Raw genomic sequence first — 16,377 nt, forward strand, 5'->3', positions numbered from 1 at the left:
TGGTGGTGCATTTAGGGCAGACAAAGCCCTGTCCATTTTCCAGTTCCACCTTATCTTCATCTTGTGATTGTGTGGAAATCATCTCACACCTGAAGCATTTGTGCCCAGCCATGGATGAAAACACTGGTGGGCTAGCACTGCTAACGTTCGCCTGCTCCGTTTTCATGATGGCTAGCAGCTAACTGGAATCCGGGACACACATTTTCGGTCCCAGTCGTAAAAGCTGAACGCGTCGCGGAATCAATAGTAATACAAACTTTAGCTATGATTTKAAAAAATATTTTATAACAACAAACCGAGTGTAGGCAGTACACTGTTCTGTTGTGCGCTCTGATGACGTCTGTTGCGTGATGACGTGGCTCTTCCAACAGTTGCTGGCCATTGAACAAGGTGGTGAAACACCACTGTCCCACTCTTTGGGGAGTAACCAAGCGTGACAATAGGAGTTATTGAACAATGGTCCCCCCCCCCCTCAGGGCGACAGAGACTCACGCCCTGGCTGCAGCCAATCAGCAGAAGAACGACCGGCTAAGGGCGGCGTTCGGCATCGCCACGGACTACGTAGACGGCTCCTCCTTCCACCCGGAGCGCAAGGAGCGAGAGAAGGAGAAGAGGGAGCAGGAGAGGCTGGAGAAAGAGAAGCAGCAGCAGCAGAAATACGTGTGAGTCGAGGGGGGGTGTGTGTGTGTGTGGTTCTCCTAGCTAGACTTATTTTTCCTTTGTTTATCCCCTCTGCTACTTACCAATTCTCTTTCTCTCTCTCCCCTCCGTCTCTCTCTCCCCTCTGCTCTCTTCTCCCTCCTGTCTCTCTCTCCCCCTCTGTCTCTCTCTCCCCCTCTGTCTCTCTCCTCCCCTCTGTCTCTCTCTCCCCTCTGTCTCTCTCTCCCCCTCTGTCTTCTCTCTCCCCCTCGTCTCTCTCTTCCCCCTCTTGTCTCTCTCTCCCCCTCTGTCTCTCTCTCCCCCTCGTTCTCTTCTCTCCCCCTCTGTCTCTCTCTCCCCCTCTGTCTCTCTCTCCCCCTCCGTCTCTCTCTCTCAGGCTGGTAGAAGAGTCAGAGGACTCGGACTCACCAGCCCGAAAACAGAGCCGTAAGAAGAAAAGGAAGAAAAACAAGAACAGAGACAGGTGAGAGAAGGGAGAAAGTCCTATTTGGTGTGCATGCGTAAAAAATAATGCATAGCTTGTTTGATTGACAGATCACTTTACTCTCTTCTTCAGCTCAGAGAGTCCCTCCCCCTCTCCTACACAGGTGAAAACTAAAAAGAGGAAAAAGAAAAGGTTTCCATTCATTTTTTCCATTTTGCAGACAGTGAATGGATTTCATGTCCAGCATAGTTTCATAACATTGGTATTGTTATTTCAGAACATCTCAATTGTAGTGGATTAGAACCTCTTGTGTAAGGGATGTGCATGCTTACAGCTTGATGATCACATGTGCTAGCGAGGACTCATAGGTCTGACACACCAATAAAATGTGCTGGCCCAGAGTACTTAGCACCTCTGAACGTAATTTGCCTACCGATTTTTACATGTAGAATCACGTGAAAAATGACATCTACAGCGGGCGTTTCCCCCAAAACAAAGTGTGCTGAACGATCGACAGACAAACGCTAGATTCACGTTCGGTGTGATGTGTGCGAGCCGTTGACCTTTTTCAGCTTAATGAACAAAGACTTTGTGTTCTCTGTTCTAGGGACAGGCTGGGAAAAAAGGATGACAAAGACAGGTGGGTCCTACAGAAAGTGGTTCATAGTGTGTGTGTGTGTGTGTGTGTGTACTAAAATACTTTGTTTCCCCTCTCAGCTCATCAGACGAGAAGCAGGCGTCTAAGAAAAAACGCAAGAGAAGTGAAAATGAGACTCCGCCCCAGGGTAAGACACGGCGCCATAGGAGTGGGTCCTCCAGCTCTGCTCACAGGTACTTCCGGGTCACCAGAGGTCATGACTCACAATTTGGGGTTGTAACTTCCCCTAAATTCCCAGGTTTTCCACAAATCCTCGTTGAAGTTCCCGAAAATGTGCAACCCTACTCGCATAGTTACTCAATTCTAGTCATTCAATAACTTAAAAGTCAAGGCAGAGTTTTGAGTTGCACCCCATGCTGTTATTCCATCTCTCATGCCTTATCTCCATTTGATCAGCCAATCCCCTCCCCTGCTGAGAGAGAGGCAGCAGAACCAGCCAGTCAAGAGAGCAGAAGAGGGGAGAAAGGGGCTGTCTCCTGACAGGAGGGGTTGTGGTCGCGAGGACGGGAGTCCACAGCGTCCGGGAGGCAGAGGGGTAAGACCASCTGTGATTGGTCCGGTGATCAGCTCCCTCTACCATTTCAAAACCTTCTCTCCTGTTTTGTGACAATTCGGCATAATCAATGGCCTTCAGCACTCTCGCTCATTTTCTTCTTTTCACCTCACTCTCCTTACCTCCTTTTTCCCCTCCTTCTCTCCCTCTCAGAGATCTCCCAGGTATCACAGCTCCCCTGAACGCCGACCGWGGGCAGACAAGGAACGGGAGAAGGAGCGACTGAAGGACAAAGAGAAAAAAAGAGAGAAGGAGCGTGAGAAAGTGAAGCCTACAAGAAAGAGACACGACTCCTCGTCCCCCTCTCCTCCTCGACTGGAACGAGAGAAAGCCAGGCGCTCCAGAAGTGGAGAGAGAGAGCGAGAGAAGGATAGAGGAAAGGAGAGAACAATGCTGCAGAGGAGCAGAGACGACTCTTCATCCCACTCTCCACCCCCGAAACAACCGGACACCAGGAAACAGAGGAGCGGAAAGGAGGACAAACCACAAAGACGAGACTCCTCTTTGTCTCCATCTCCAGAAAAAGAGGGAGGAAGGAGTGGAGAGGGGGAGCGAGGAAAGGAAAAAAATGTCCCCCCCCAAGCCCCAGCTGACAGAGAGAGGGGGAGAGGGAATGAGAAAGAAGGATCTCTCCCTAGTCGGAAAAGCGATGGAAGGAGGGGTAGAAACTCATCCCGCGACTCCACATCCCCTGTCCCTCAATCACCTCTCATCAATGGACGACAGAAAGAAAGGGAGCGTGAGSGAAGGACCGAGAACGAGTGGAAACCGGAGGAGAGGGGTAAAGGGAAGGAGAGGAAATTGAACGAAGAGAGGGAGAAGCAAGATGAGCGGAGGAAGCAGGAGCGTGAAAGGGAAAAGGAGAGGGAGCGASACCGAGATGGAGGGAGAGAGTGCGAGAGATCTGGCAGACTGTCTTCTACTCAACAACATCCATCTATCTGTTTGTCTGAAGACCTCCCCGTGGAGCGAGATGGGGAGAGGGGGGCAGTAGAGAGGGAGCGAAAAAGACAAACTGAGGAAGACAACAGGCGGGAGAACAGAGACCGAAGCCTGCCGGAAAAGGAGCAAGAGAAGGAGAAGRCGAAAGCGAAGGAAAGCAGCAGTAGCAGCGGGAGTGATAGTGACAGTTCTTCCTCATCCTCCTCTGGCTCATCATCATCTTCTTCATCCTCCGACGAGGGAGAGAAGAAAAAGGGAACCATGGCGAAGAGCAGCCCGGCGAAGAAAGCCCTCATCTCTCCTCCCGCCGTAGGTGCCGCCTTCCAGAGGTATCTGGCCAATGATGGCAGAGAGAGCGCTTCGGAGAGTGACGAACAGAGAGCTATAGGGAGAGAGAAGGAACGTGAGAGAACGGGAGGGGACAGGTTCGTGCTCTCTGAAAGGGAAAACCCGCCCCCTGCCGCCCAACGTCCCCCTGCTGCCGAACGCTACCCCTCCACAGACAGAGAGAAGGAGCGAGGGAGGGGACAGGAGAGGTACAGCCCAACGGAGGTAGAGAGCTCCAGCCCTCCACCCTCTCCTCCCAGGAGAGGAGCCCCCCAAGGCAGAGGCGAGAGGTACGCCCCCACTGAAGTGGAAAGAGAGAAGGAGCGGGAGAAGGAGAGAGAGGGAGGGGTGAAGAGCCAGGCCAGGAGGGCAGAGAGGTACAGCCCCTCTGAGCAGGAGTGTGAGAAGAGGAGGGRGCCCTCCCCAAAAGCCCCCGCAGTTGTCCCGAGGCCCTCCCCCCCTCGCCGCACCCCCCCACGGCAGTACCAGGACCCCCCCAATCGCTCCCCCAGCCCTCGACGACAAGCCACCACCCGGAGAGCCTCGCCTCCTACCCGCTCCCCGACTCGCGCCTATGCACCACGGCGGAGCCGCAGCCGGGAGCTAGAGCACAACCGAGAGAGGCAGAGAGCGAGGGATAGAGGAGGGAGGGATCGCTCCAGAGACAGAGGAGCCAGGAGGAGCAGGTCGAGGAGCCCCAGAAGACGCAGTCCCCTCTACAGGTAGGACCAGGACCTATTCACAACAAATCAAACGCAACTCAACTATACACACATCAAACATCACACACAGTGGGGCAACTTCCTGCGTACATAAATCAATAATAACTCAATTCAAATCTGCCAAGACCTCAGAATGCCAAACCAGATTCTGAATTGTTTATTTAATTTGTGTATTTATTTTCTCGTCCCTCAGGTCTCYGCGATCCCCCTCTCCCATTCGAGAAAGTAGAAGCAGCCTCTCGCTATCCAGAGAAAGGCGGAGAGACCAGGAGAGAGAGAAGAATAGAGAGCTGGAGAGAGCGAGGGAAAAAGAGCGGCAACGTGAAAAAGAGCAAGAGAGGCGAGAGCGTCAACCTGTTAAAGAGGTCCCCCCACCCCGTCGCTCTTCCTCTTCTGGTTCTTCTTCTTCCTCATCCCCCTCTCCGGCCCGAGAGAGGAAGGAGCTGCCTGTAGAAAAAGTGATGAAACCAACGGTGGAGAAAGACCYAAGAAGTGATAAAGAGGAACGAGAGAAAGGGGGAGACAGAGGAAGGAAGGCTTGTTCCATACCCTCACTGCTCCACTCCAAGGAGACCAGTCCCCTTCCCAGCCAATCAGAAATTAGAGCCCACCCCAAAGAAACACGTCACTCTGACCCACCCCGCTTCAGGTCACCACAGGCCCTCAGCCATTCAGAGACCAGAGTATCTCTACGAGACACCTCGAGGACCAAATCTCCTCTCCCCTCACGCGGAGCTGCCGATCCCTCAGACCGACCAGTCAGGACTGAAAACGGTGTGAGCGAGAAGGGGGCCAAAGAGAAAAAGAAAGGAAAGTTGGGCAGCCCCAGCTCTTCATCTTCTTCTTCTTCCTCCTCCTCATCTTCCTCTTCATCCGACAGTTCTGACTCMGATGCCGAGCAAGGAAAAGCGTAAGGAGGGGTGTTAAATGATTGACATATTTTACATTTGGATCACATAGAAATGCCGTAAATAGAGCTGACATGATTCCTCTCTTTACAATGTCCCCCTCTCTCTCTCCCAGAGGTGACAGGATAACGGCTGCCCATAGCTCCTCCTCCTCCTCCTCGTCTGAAAGTGAGAAGGAAGACAAGAAAAAGTGGTAACCAAAAAGACTAGGACCACCAGAATTGATGTTGACATAATGTTAACTATTTGTTATAGATCTATTATTTCCATTGGTTCTTGACCCAGAACTCATATACTGTAATTMTTCTAGTTATGATGTACATCTAATTGAAGTCATGGAAATTACAATATTATTTATTGTCTAATGTTATTCAAAAAGTCTGGAAAATTTCTGTAACATACAGGAACCAGTTGATATTTGACACCTCTGTCATCTTTTCCAGCCCAGCGCAACCTCAAAGAGTGCCAGCTGATTCGCTGAGAGACTCTCGCTCCCTCAGCTACTCTCCACCCCGACAGAGGCGACCTGCACATTCTCCACCCACCCGCAGGTCAGTAGTCAACTAGCCAATTTGAAGGCAAACATATTTTTCTGTGTTCCTATAGGACAAAACAGACTCATCTTTAAAGTGATCGACTCCAACAGAAGGTACAGGTTTRGAGAAATAAGTACATGTTAATGTTTTGAGGGAAAATGTAATTGCTACAACTGATGTGATACTCACCTTGCCATCTTAAGCTGTATGCACTAATTGTCAGTCGCTCTGTATAAGAAGTCTGCTAAATGACTAAAATGTAAACAAACTATTCTAGCAACTACTGTGTATGTAAATAATTATTGTGGAGTTATCTGTACTGATTTTATTGGGTTATTCTCCCCCTCTTTTCTAGGAGTGGCAGCAGACAGTCCCCAAGCCGATCGCCAAGCAGTAGGAGAAGAAAATGATCCTTCACTCTGAAGTGTAACTGCCACTTTCCCTCCCCCTTCCTCCGTCCAAACACTTCTGGGCTGGTTTGAACTGGACTGTATCATTTGGATATTAAAGGGAGGGGAAGTTAAGGACATTTGATCTGTGAATGACTGAGTGAATTAAGCTTTGTTGTTGATTCTGTGGCATGAGGATAGCACCACAGGAAGAATTTGAAACCCAACAGAGACCAAGAGGTCTYCTTTTAGTCAAGGGTTTTTGTACATTTTGTTTTATGCTGTACTGTAAGGAAGAAATGTAACTAAATGGTAGGTGAGAGTCCATGATAGGAAAGTTAAGCACAGAAGCTTGCCAGACTCAAAACACAGTGTGTGCACACCCACACAGTCATAATCAATTATCTCTAAACAACAAAGTAACATTCACTAAGCATTTTCTTCCCCCCTGTATTTGTGTTGATCAACATGTAGATATGACCCATCTGTGTTTTGGTTATCGTGGAATGGATTACYTGCGGTTTTCCATGTTGATTAGAAACTGCAACTCATGGTTTGTTTCTCTTTGAAAATAATGAATGATAATAAAAAGTTGTATCATTTGTGTTGGCAGTGATTCATTTTCAACCATTCAATTATTTGTAAGTAATCTCTGCAACATTGAATTAAAATGTCATACCATTTTATGTTAAATGCGTCTGTCCACAACGGATTAATTTGTAAGTAAAAACAAGTGCAATCACTAACCAGGTTTCCATCCAACCTTTTTATGCGAGTACATGACAGGCCTGATGGAAACAACATTTGTAAATGTCGACCAAACGAAATGTAGGGGGGACGCTTTTATGCACAAATATCGATATATCTAAGTTAACTTGGAGTCACGAGAACGTGTTGTCGGCTCGCTACGACTAGGCGCAAGCATCTCGAAGGGTGCAATTCAGGGCATGTGCAGGAAACCCTCTATATTTCTGTTGGTCCATTTTTTTTCTTAGACAGGCGGGGGCAGTACAGTAGGTGGCGTTAATGCACAATAACGTTGGATGCCAGCCACCGCTAAACTCCATAGAAGGAGTGCACTGTTGGGTGGTGGTGGTCATAAATAATACTCGTGAAGCTACTGATACCTGATACCTCTCACGAAGTCACCTAACGTCTTCCTAGCACCATAAAATACCGCCATGAATTAACATGGAATGTAAATGGAGACAAGTTTTTTTTCTAAGGCGTCAAACTGCCGACACGTTCACGTCATGTATACGTAGCGTTCACGTCGCGTAACGTCGCACTGACACGTGTCAGTTTGGGTGTACATTTATGGACGATCTTACCGTGAACGCCTTAACGTCAACATGTGTTCTTCGTCACGTGTTAGTTTAGTTTATTATTAAAGATCTCACCATTAACCATGTACATGATTTTGTAAAAAAAWATATTAATTGCCAGAGTAATCTAATCAATTRCATTAGCCCTTCATTAGCAATTTCTTCATTAGCAATTATATTATTTTAGCTAAATCAACAATCACCTCAATACAAAAATGATTAGGCTAGTTGATATCACAGCCAGCCACCATTAGTGTGTAGATATGCCTATTTCTTACATCAATACAGACACAAGGGCTCCTTTGTTGGAGGTAGCCCTACTCAGAAACAAGAGGTAGCCTAGGTCTCTAGTGGCGCATTAAAAACAACTTGGAAGTCAGAAATCTCTGACTTTTTGAACGGTCATCCAACTRGGAATTCCAATTCAGAAACTGGCATCTTTCTCTGATTTGACCTCTTTTTCCCCACTTATCGGATTAACAGACACAATCACTGTCACCATGCAATCCTTAGGCTATACATATCTGTGGAGATGTCTTATGGTTAAAAGCAGGGTTCGAATTGAGGGAGTATGTGATACTGTTTATGATATCTGGAAATGTGCATGTACATCTTGGCCCATCTACAGTTGCTAGCCCCAATTCTGACTTGTGCTCTGATATCTGCTTCATTGATTTCTGCTCTCGTGAAAGCCTGGGTTTTCTGCATGTTAACACTAGAAGCTTATTACATAAAATGGATCAATTGAAAGTGTGGGCTCCAATCCAGATGTGTTGGCCATTACTGAGACGTGGTTAAGAAATAGTGTTTTGAATACTGATGTTAACCTTTCTGGTTATAACTTTTTTCATCAAGACAGATCTTCCAAAGGTGGGGGAGTGGCAATCTTTACCAAGGATCACCTTCAGTGGCTTTCAAATAGCTCTTTGTTGACTGTTGCTGGGTGCTATCGTCCTCCATCAGCACCGGCCTGTACCCTAAACTCTCTCCTGGCCCCTTACACTAAGTCTGAATTTGTCCTGCTAGGTGACCTAAACTGGGTCACCACCTGACCAAGTCCTAAAGCGATGGGACTCCTTAAATCTTTCTCAAATTATTACCAATTCCACAAAGTATGACTCCAAACACCCAGAAAAGGCTACTCTTCTTGTTATCCTCACAAATAATCCTGATAGGTATCAGTCTGGGGTTTTCTGTAATGACCTTAGTGATCCCTGTTTTACAGCCTGTGCTCGTAATGGCTTCCCAGTGAAACGACCTGTACTGATTTGTCATAGACGCTTGCTAAAAAACTTTAGTTTTGATATTTTCAGTGGTATTGTTAACAAACGCCCCCATAAAGAAAATGAGAATTAAAAATAGGTTCAGCCCCTGGTTCGACCGTGATCTTGCAGAGTTACTCCACCTCAAGAATTGCATTTGGCGAAAGGCTTGGCACACGCTTACTCAAGCTGACTGGCTGTCATTCATGCAAATGAGAAATAAGTGCACTKAGGCTATCCACAAGGCCAAAGTTAGTTACTTTAAGGAGCAGTTCTCTCTCTGTGGGTCTAACCCCAAGAAGTTCTGGAAAACGGTTAAAACGGTCCCCCAAAATAATGACCCAGATGGTTTAGACCCTTTCTTCTTTAAGGTTGCTGCCCCTATCATCACCAAGCCMATKTCCAACCTTTTTAACCCGTCTCTCCTTTCTTGGGAGGTTCCCATTGCTTGGAAGGCAGCCACAGTTCGTCCTTTATTTAAAGGGGGAGATCAAGCTGATCCTAACTGTTATAGGCCTATTTCTATTTTGCCCTGTTTATCAAAAATGTTGGAAAAACTTCTCAATAATCAACTGACTGGCTTTCTTGATGTCTATAGTATTCTCTCGGGTATGCAATCTGGTTTCCACTCAGGTTATGGATGTGTCACTGCAACCTTAAAGGTCTTCAATGATGTCACCATTGCCCTTGATTCTAAGCAATATTGTGCTGCTATTTTTATTGACTTGGCCAAAGCTTTTGATACGGTAGACCATTCCATTCTTGTGGGCAGGCTAAGGAGTATTGGTGTCCCTGAGGGGTCTTTGGCCTGGTTTGCTAACTACTTTTCTCAAAGAGTACAGAATTTATAAAATCAGAAAATCTGCTGTCTCAGCCACTGCCTGTCACCAAGGGAGTACCCCAAGGCTCAATCCTAGGCCCCACGCTTTTCTCAATTTACATCAAAAACATAGCTCAGGCAAAAGGAAGCTCTCTCATCCATTTATATGCAGATGATACAGTCTTGTACTCAGCTGGGCCCTCCCCGGATTTTGTGTTAAATGCTCGACAACAAAGCTTTCTTAGTGTCCAACAAGCTTTCTCTGCCCTTAACCTTGTTCTGAACATCTCCAAAACAAAGGTCATGTGGTTTGGTAAGAAGAATGCRCCTCTCCCCACAGGTGTGATTGCTACCTCTGAAGGTTTAGAGGCTGAGGTAGTCACCTCATACAAGTACTTGGGAGTATGGCTAGATGGTGCACTGTACTTCTCTCAGCACATATCAAAGCTGCAGGCTAAYGTTAAATCTAGACTTGGTTTCCTCTATCGTAATCGCTCCTCTTTCACCCCAGCTGCCAAACTAACCCTGAGTCAGATGACCATCCTACCCATGCTAGATTACAGAGACATAATTTATAGATCAGCAGGTAAGGGTGCTCTCGAGTGGCTAGATGTTCTTTACCATTCGGCAATCAGATTTGCCACAAATGCTCCGTATAGGACACATCACTGCACTCTATACTCCTCTYTAAACTGGTKATCTTTGTGTACCTGTCGCAAGACCCACTGGTTGATGCTTATTTATAAAACCCTCTTAGGCCTCACTCCCCCCTATCTGAGATTTCTACTGCAGCTCTCATCCTCCACATYCAACACCCATTCTGCCAGTCACATTCTGTTAAAGGTCCCCAAAGCACACACATCCCTGGGTCGCTCCTCTTTTCAGTTCGCTGCAGCTAACGACTGGAACGAACTGCAAGAAACACTCAAACTGGACAGTTTTATCCCAATCTCTTCATTCAAAGACTCAATCATGGACACTCTTACTGACAGTTGTGGCTGCTTTGTGTGATGTATTGTTGTCTCGACCTTCTTGAKCTTTGTGCTGTTGACTGTGCCCAATAACGTTTGTACCATGTTTTGTGCTGCTACCYTGTTGTTATTATGTTGTATTACTACAATGCTGTGTTGTCATGTGTTGCTGCCTTGCTATCCTGTTGTCTTATGTCTCTCTTTATGTAGTGTTGTGTTGTCTCTTGTTGTGATYTGTTTTGTCATATATTTATATATTTTTTAATCCCAGGCCCCCGTCCCCGCAGGAGGCCTTTTGGTAGGCCGTCATTGTAAATAAGAATTAGTTCTTAACTGACTTTCTTAGTTAAAGGTTAAATACAAAATAAATACAAAATKAAATTTGAGGATATAGGCCTAACCCTTGTTATSGAGATGGYCAAAATGCATATGCTACCACTTGTTTGRTTAGCCATGGGAAAAGCATCAGTCCAGATTATATTAAGTGATCTAGGCTATAACAATGACTAATTCCACGATTATTTCCGCAGTCTACTAGCCTATCGAAGGTCTTGCTCAGCCTCAACATCACAAGAAAATGTGGTTGATTTATTAAATGCTATGCCTACCGCAAAATAACAAAAAGTTAGAATCAGTATTGCTATATGCATAGCCCAAACAGTTTAACAGATAAACATTTATTATTCTGGAGAATCCCATTGAATCAGGCTATTAATATCAGTGCAGTTGTGGTTTAACACATATCCTTTGATCACAGATCATGAAGCCTGAACATGTCAACTGTTTGTTATTGATTTAGCCTACAATCGCCTACAGATTTGATACACATGACCTTTTTTAAATCTGGATTTGACAACCAAAAGCTTGACTAGGATCCTGATTTTCCCCCWCGTCCTATTTGTTACCAATTAGGCTAAATGTATTCCAATTAATTTACATAGGCTAACCATTGCAATTCATGTTATTGACCATCTGCTTTTTATGTATTAACAGGCATCGGGGTAAAAAACGTATACAATTTTAATGACCCCCACACATTGTTACTTACCTTACAGATCACAAAGGCAGCTATTTTCCACTCCATTCATATGCAAATACATTTGAATCATATACTGGCTGGTCTGGCTGGCATGTTTTCATTTTAAACAGGCCATCCCTTATCTACACTGAAATAATATTAGTCCTCTATAATGATTTTTAAAATCATAGCTCATTAGTACACCCTTGTGGTTGAACATATATATTTTGTATGTCTTACAATACAACAATTAATKATGTTGAACTAACAAATACCATCAAGGGATACCTTACAATTGACAATAATGAACATCCTATGAAACAGCTATAAAAAACAATCTGGCAATTTTTTTTTTTTTTTCGGTACATGTGTGTCAATTTACTTTTAGATTTTTTTGTACACTCACATGGCAATCATAGACTGAAATACTGAATTCTGGTGTGTGGAATAGAGAGGTGGGTGTTGTGTGGATGGGAGGTTCTGCCTGTCACTTGTTTTCAACAGGTAGTCAGTCTTGGAAGGTGGACTCAAAGAGGGAGACTGCAGTCCAGGCGCTGCTCCCCTCTTTGTTCTGAGTGTTTGCAGTGCTAGTGTTTTAAGCTAATCTGTGTATCTCACATTATGAGCCCAGTATGATAGTTGTCTTGCTTTTTCTTAGCAGATAATGACGATAACAGTAGCTGATGTAATGAAAAGTTGGAGGGTGGTTGGTAATGGAGGACATCAGGTGGATCCATGTCTGGGTGTTGGGCAGAACCCCTAGGTCCTGGAGAACAGGAGCAGAGTAAAGGGAAAAGGGTAGGAGACACACGTAAACAAGCAAACACACAGGTTAAAGGATTATCAGGCATGTAAAAATACAGTTATTGAATTGTTTAAATGTTTGATTAGACATGCAATAATGTTAATGGCAGACAGAAAAGAATACGTCAATTTTRTTTATGTCAGTGGGGTTGATAACGGAGGTAAGAGATGGTCCCCGAAAAGACAGATGTCATGACCACTGGAGTCATACACCTTAACAGTACCTACCTGGATGTAGTTGAGGACTTTACTTAGCACTATGTGTTCTCTCCCAGGTGCTTGTAAGGGCACAGATGATAAGCCAGTTGAGGTTGTTTAATGATGCTGATTCACAGAGCAAAAACAGCACAGTATGGCTTGACAATTGTGTTAACTAAGAGTTTGTGTGGTTCTGAAAAGGGGGATATTAAATACAATAGTAAATGGCAGGTTATAGGCTTAATACAACCTACAATTACATAAGCTATAAATAATATGGCTACAATTGGTTATCTGCTGCTAACAACATGGCTGTGACTTCACTAATGAATGATCAGAAGAGTGTAACTACACAGCACTACTGATCAGCACCATCATCCTCACACAACTTGAATGTATAATGCATCCACAAGGCTCATTGCTAACAAAATACCCACATAATCAGTAAACAGTATACATCAATATAACCCTGGGCCAGTGTTGGCACTGCTGACAGCATGGCGATGCCGCCCCACCACGAGATGGCAAATGAAAAGTTATCTGAGATTTTTATATTCACCTTAACGGATGGTGACCCCAGCTAGGAGCGAAAGAGCACCAAGCTTTCCCGGGTCTCGTCTTCCTTTCAAGCCAAGTCATTTTCCCAGATGTCGAAGCACTTGGTCCCCTTGATTCTCCTCCGGTGGCTCTCCGTTTTCTCATGCACCCTGTCCATGTTCAGTCTCACCTTGATTGATAGAAATAAATGCAATTATATTTCATATTTTTACAAATATATATCTCATATCTCTTGGAAGGCCAGAAAATAAATGAACAGCGGACAATCATTTTTACCTGGTCAAAAACTTCCACATCCTTCTAAGTCCGTGCCTGAAGGTGGTCTTCGAAGGCATTCTGATCTGGTTCGACAACTTCCACCACATCAGGTGGAGTATCAGTGACCTCAAAGTACGTTATACGAAAACAGCAATAGAAAAACCCGAAGTCAATCACACATTTTTTATACTACAGTATATGCAATAATTTCATATACACGTGCATTGTTTACGTTAGTAAGCTGCTGCGGCTCCCCTCCATACAGCAGGCGATAGGGTGAGTACTCTGGAGGCCTGGACACTGCTGTGTTGTGTGCAAAGATAATTATCTTCAGATTGTCCTTCCACCATTCCTGGTACCCGTCTTTGCACATGGCAGTCTCGTTGGTCCGTTCATCCAAACGTGGAGTCACCATACATCTACACATTCACATTATATATAACTCACATTTTACATATATATATAAATCAGTGGCAATTTCAAAAAGCTCTAAAAAATAAAAAATGTCAACCATTAGCAACCTAGCCTAACTACATTACTTACAATGGGGGAAATACCAACTCGTTTTTCACATATTCCTTGAAACATCATCAAACTCATGAACTATSTAATTAACCATGTTACCTCAATATTTTGAGTRATATTGCAATTTTGCACATTAAGTTACATACCTGAATTTATAGGGTAAATTGATGAGACGGAGAAACGTTAGTTTTCAGAACTAGTCATTCTCCAAGAATGAAGAAGAAATGTCCAAGATCTCACTAATGCACTCCATTGACGTCACAGCTTCCACTAGCGGCAGTAATTTTATAAATAAATTAAATGCAAATACCAGGGAGGCCTAGAAAATGGTGCAAGTTAGAAACATGTTATCTTTTGTTTGCATTTGGGCATGTCTTTTTTGTTGGTCCTGTCAATGTTGAGTGATCACACATGCCTCAGCGCCCATAGAAGGTTGCTCTGCCTGCTTTAAAATGTGTGCTAAAAGTGGGGATGTTTCATAGAATTTCTGAATATATCTTAACTCACCACCACCAATTAATTACATTTTTTACAGAAAACCACCACTGCAATATAGGCCTATACTCAGATAAAAAGGTGCTATCTGCAAACTAACAGGATTATTCTGCTGTCCCCATAGGATAACAATTTTTGGTTCCAGGTAGAACCCCTTCTGTGTCTAGGTAGAACCCTTTTGGGCTCCATTCCACAGAGGGTTCTACATGGAACCAAAAAGCCTTCTACATGGAACCAAAAATAGTTCTCCTTTGTTAACAGCCAAATAACCCTGTTGGAACCCCTTTCTCAAACAGCGTGCTCAACAAGTTTAGCCTGTTAAGTTTACACCATTTCATTCTGTACTCAAACATCTGCCAAGTTTACACCATTTCATTCTGTACTTAAACATCTGCCTGGTATTCAAGATAACACGCAACATAGCACCACCACCTTCAAAGTTTTTCGTCAACCTCTGCTCAGACTTAAATCACACTGTTCCAAGAACCTCCACCAGGGGTGGCTGTAGTATCCTCAAACGGACAAAAAGGAGACACAAGAGGCACCTAACACTCATTTTAGATCCCAATGAGTCTTTATTTTCATACTGTATGCTCTCACTCTCATCACTATCTCCTTTGCCATCTTCCCATGTCTTTACTTAGAACTCCATCCATACACACACACACATACACAAACTACACTATAGCATCTTGCTTACATTTCTCACATTTTTGGCATCCAACTGAGGCCTTGGATGGATCATGTTGCACTGAGATGGACACAGGAGTATATGTACAGTCATTTTCAGTGTCGTGGTAAAGTAATTGAACAGGAGAATAGGATGTGGTTACTTGTGGAGGGAGAACAGTGAGGGTGGTGGGTTGAGCAGCTGCAGTGAAGCTGATTGGTTGCTCTGGCTCATCACATCTTGACTAAAAGTAAGAGATTTAGAAATTAGTTCGACATTGCCATAGTTCAACAACTGAAAAGCCGTCATTAACATACTCCCAGAGATTGCAATACATTCAGCATTCACTGAATTATGTAGCCTACCCATCCCCATTTACAATTGTATTCATCAACGATATAAATGATACTATAGCACATTCAATTACATTATTATTGTAGACTATAGACTACTCTCGTATCTACCTTGTACAATACTGTAATCATTGAATCAAGTAGCTTACCCATCCACATTTATAATTTAATTTATCAATTAGATATATAATACTGGCACATACAGGTACACTGTTGTAGAATAGGCTACTACTACTGTATCCGCACTATATTAGGATACCYTTGTGATTTTGTCAGGCATGATTTTAGGTCTTCAATCGAAGTTGCATGTTGTACCTCGTTTCCCTTCTTTACTGAAAAGTAGTTATGCATCTGTAACAGTTTAACTTTACATCCGTCCCCTCGCGCGAACCAGGGACCCTCTGCACACATCAACAACAGTCACCCACGAAGCGTCGTTACCCATCGCTCCACAAAAGCCGCGGCCCTTGCAGAGCAAGGGAAACCACTACTTCAAGGTCTCAAAGCGAGTGACGTAACCGATTGAAACGCTATTAGCGCACACCACCGCTAACTAGCTAGCCATTTCACATCCGTTACACTCACTCCCCTTTCGACCTCCTCCTTTTCCGCAGCAACCAGTGATCCCGGTCAACAGCATCAATGTAACAGTTTAACTTTATGGCAGCATCAATGTAACAGTTTAACTTTATGGCGTCCCCTCGCCCCGACTCGGGCGCGAACCAGGGACCCTCTGCACACATCAACAACTGACACCCACGAAGCGTCGTTACCCATCGCTCCACAAAAGCAGCGGCTGGTGCAGAGCAAGGGGAACCACTACTTCAAGGTCTCAAAGCGAGTGACGTAACCGATTGAAACACTATTAGCGCGCACCACCGCTAACTAGCTAACCATTTCACATCCGTTACACATCCCCCATTCAATTCAGTTCGAGTGTGAATGTGTAGGCCTAGTGACAGTGGAAAAATAAGCCAATAGCTCCAGCACACAATAATGGC

General features: G+C 44.7%; 1 protein-coding gene and 1 long non-coding RNA gene across 3 annotated transcripts in view; one reads left to right on the top strand and one right to left on the bottom strand.

Moving 5' to 3' along the window:
• LOC111971464 (serine/arginine repetitive matrix protein 2) overlaps nt 1-6,602 on the top strand; it is a 21,485-nt gene extending 14,883 nt beyond the window's left edge. Inside the window, exons 4-14 of one of the 2 annotated variants that reach the window (XM_023998248.2) lie at nt 477-662; nt 1,037-1,123; nt 1,217-1,276; nt 1,692-1,724; nt 1,802-1,915; nt 2,139-2,277; nt 2,449-4,286; nt 4,480-5,196; nt 5,310-5,387; nt 5,638-5,745; nt 6,086-6,602. In XM_023998248.2, coding sequence (XP_023854016.1) covers nt 477-662; nt 1,037-1,123; nt 1,217-1,276; nt 1,692-1,724; nt 1,802-1,915; nt 2,139-2,277; nt 2,449-4,286; nt 4,480-5,196; nt 5,310-5,387; nt 5,638-5,745; nt 6,086-6,140 — 3,415 coding nt within the window. In that variant the 3' untranslated portion in view covers nt 6,141-6,602. Of the gene's footprint in view, nt 1-441; nt 663-1,036; nt 1,124-1,216; nt 1,277-1,691; nt 1,725-1,801; nt 1,916-2,138; nt 2,278-2,448; nt 4,287-4,479; nt 5,197-5,309; nt 5,388-5,637; nt 5,746-6,085 lie in introns of those variants that run through there. The other variant, XM_023998247.2, reaches the window with a different exon arrangement.
• A 5,211-nt stretch (nt 6,603-11,813) lies between these two features.
• On the bottom strand, nt 11,814-13,435 carry LOC139028550 (uncharacterized). Its single transcript, XR_011480799.1, has 3 exons — nt 13,352-13,435; nt 12,548-13,244; nt 11,814-12,281 (listed from the first exon to the last, which is right to left on the bottom strand). It is a non-coding gene; the product is annotated as an uncharacterized lncRNA (long non-coding RNA).
• Nucleotides 13,436-16,377: the final 2,942 nt, after the last annotated feature.

Source organism: Salvelinus sp. IW2-2015, linkage group LG13, assembly GCF_002910315.2.
Source record: "Salvelinus sp. IW2-2015 linkage group LG13, ASM291031v2, whole genome shotgun sequence".
NCBI classification, from domain to species: domain Eukaryota; kingdom Metazoa; phylum Chordata; class Actinopteri; order Salmoniformes; family Salmonidae; genus Salvelinus; species Salvelinus sp. IW2-2015.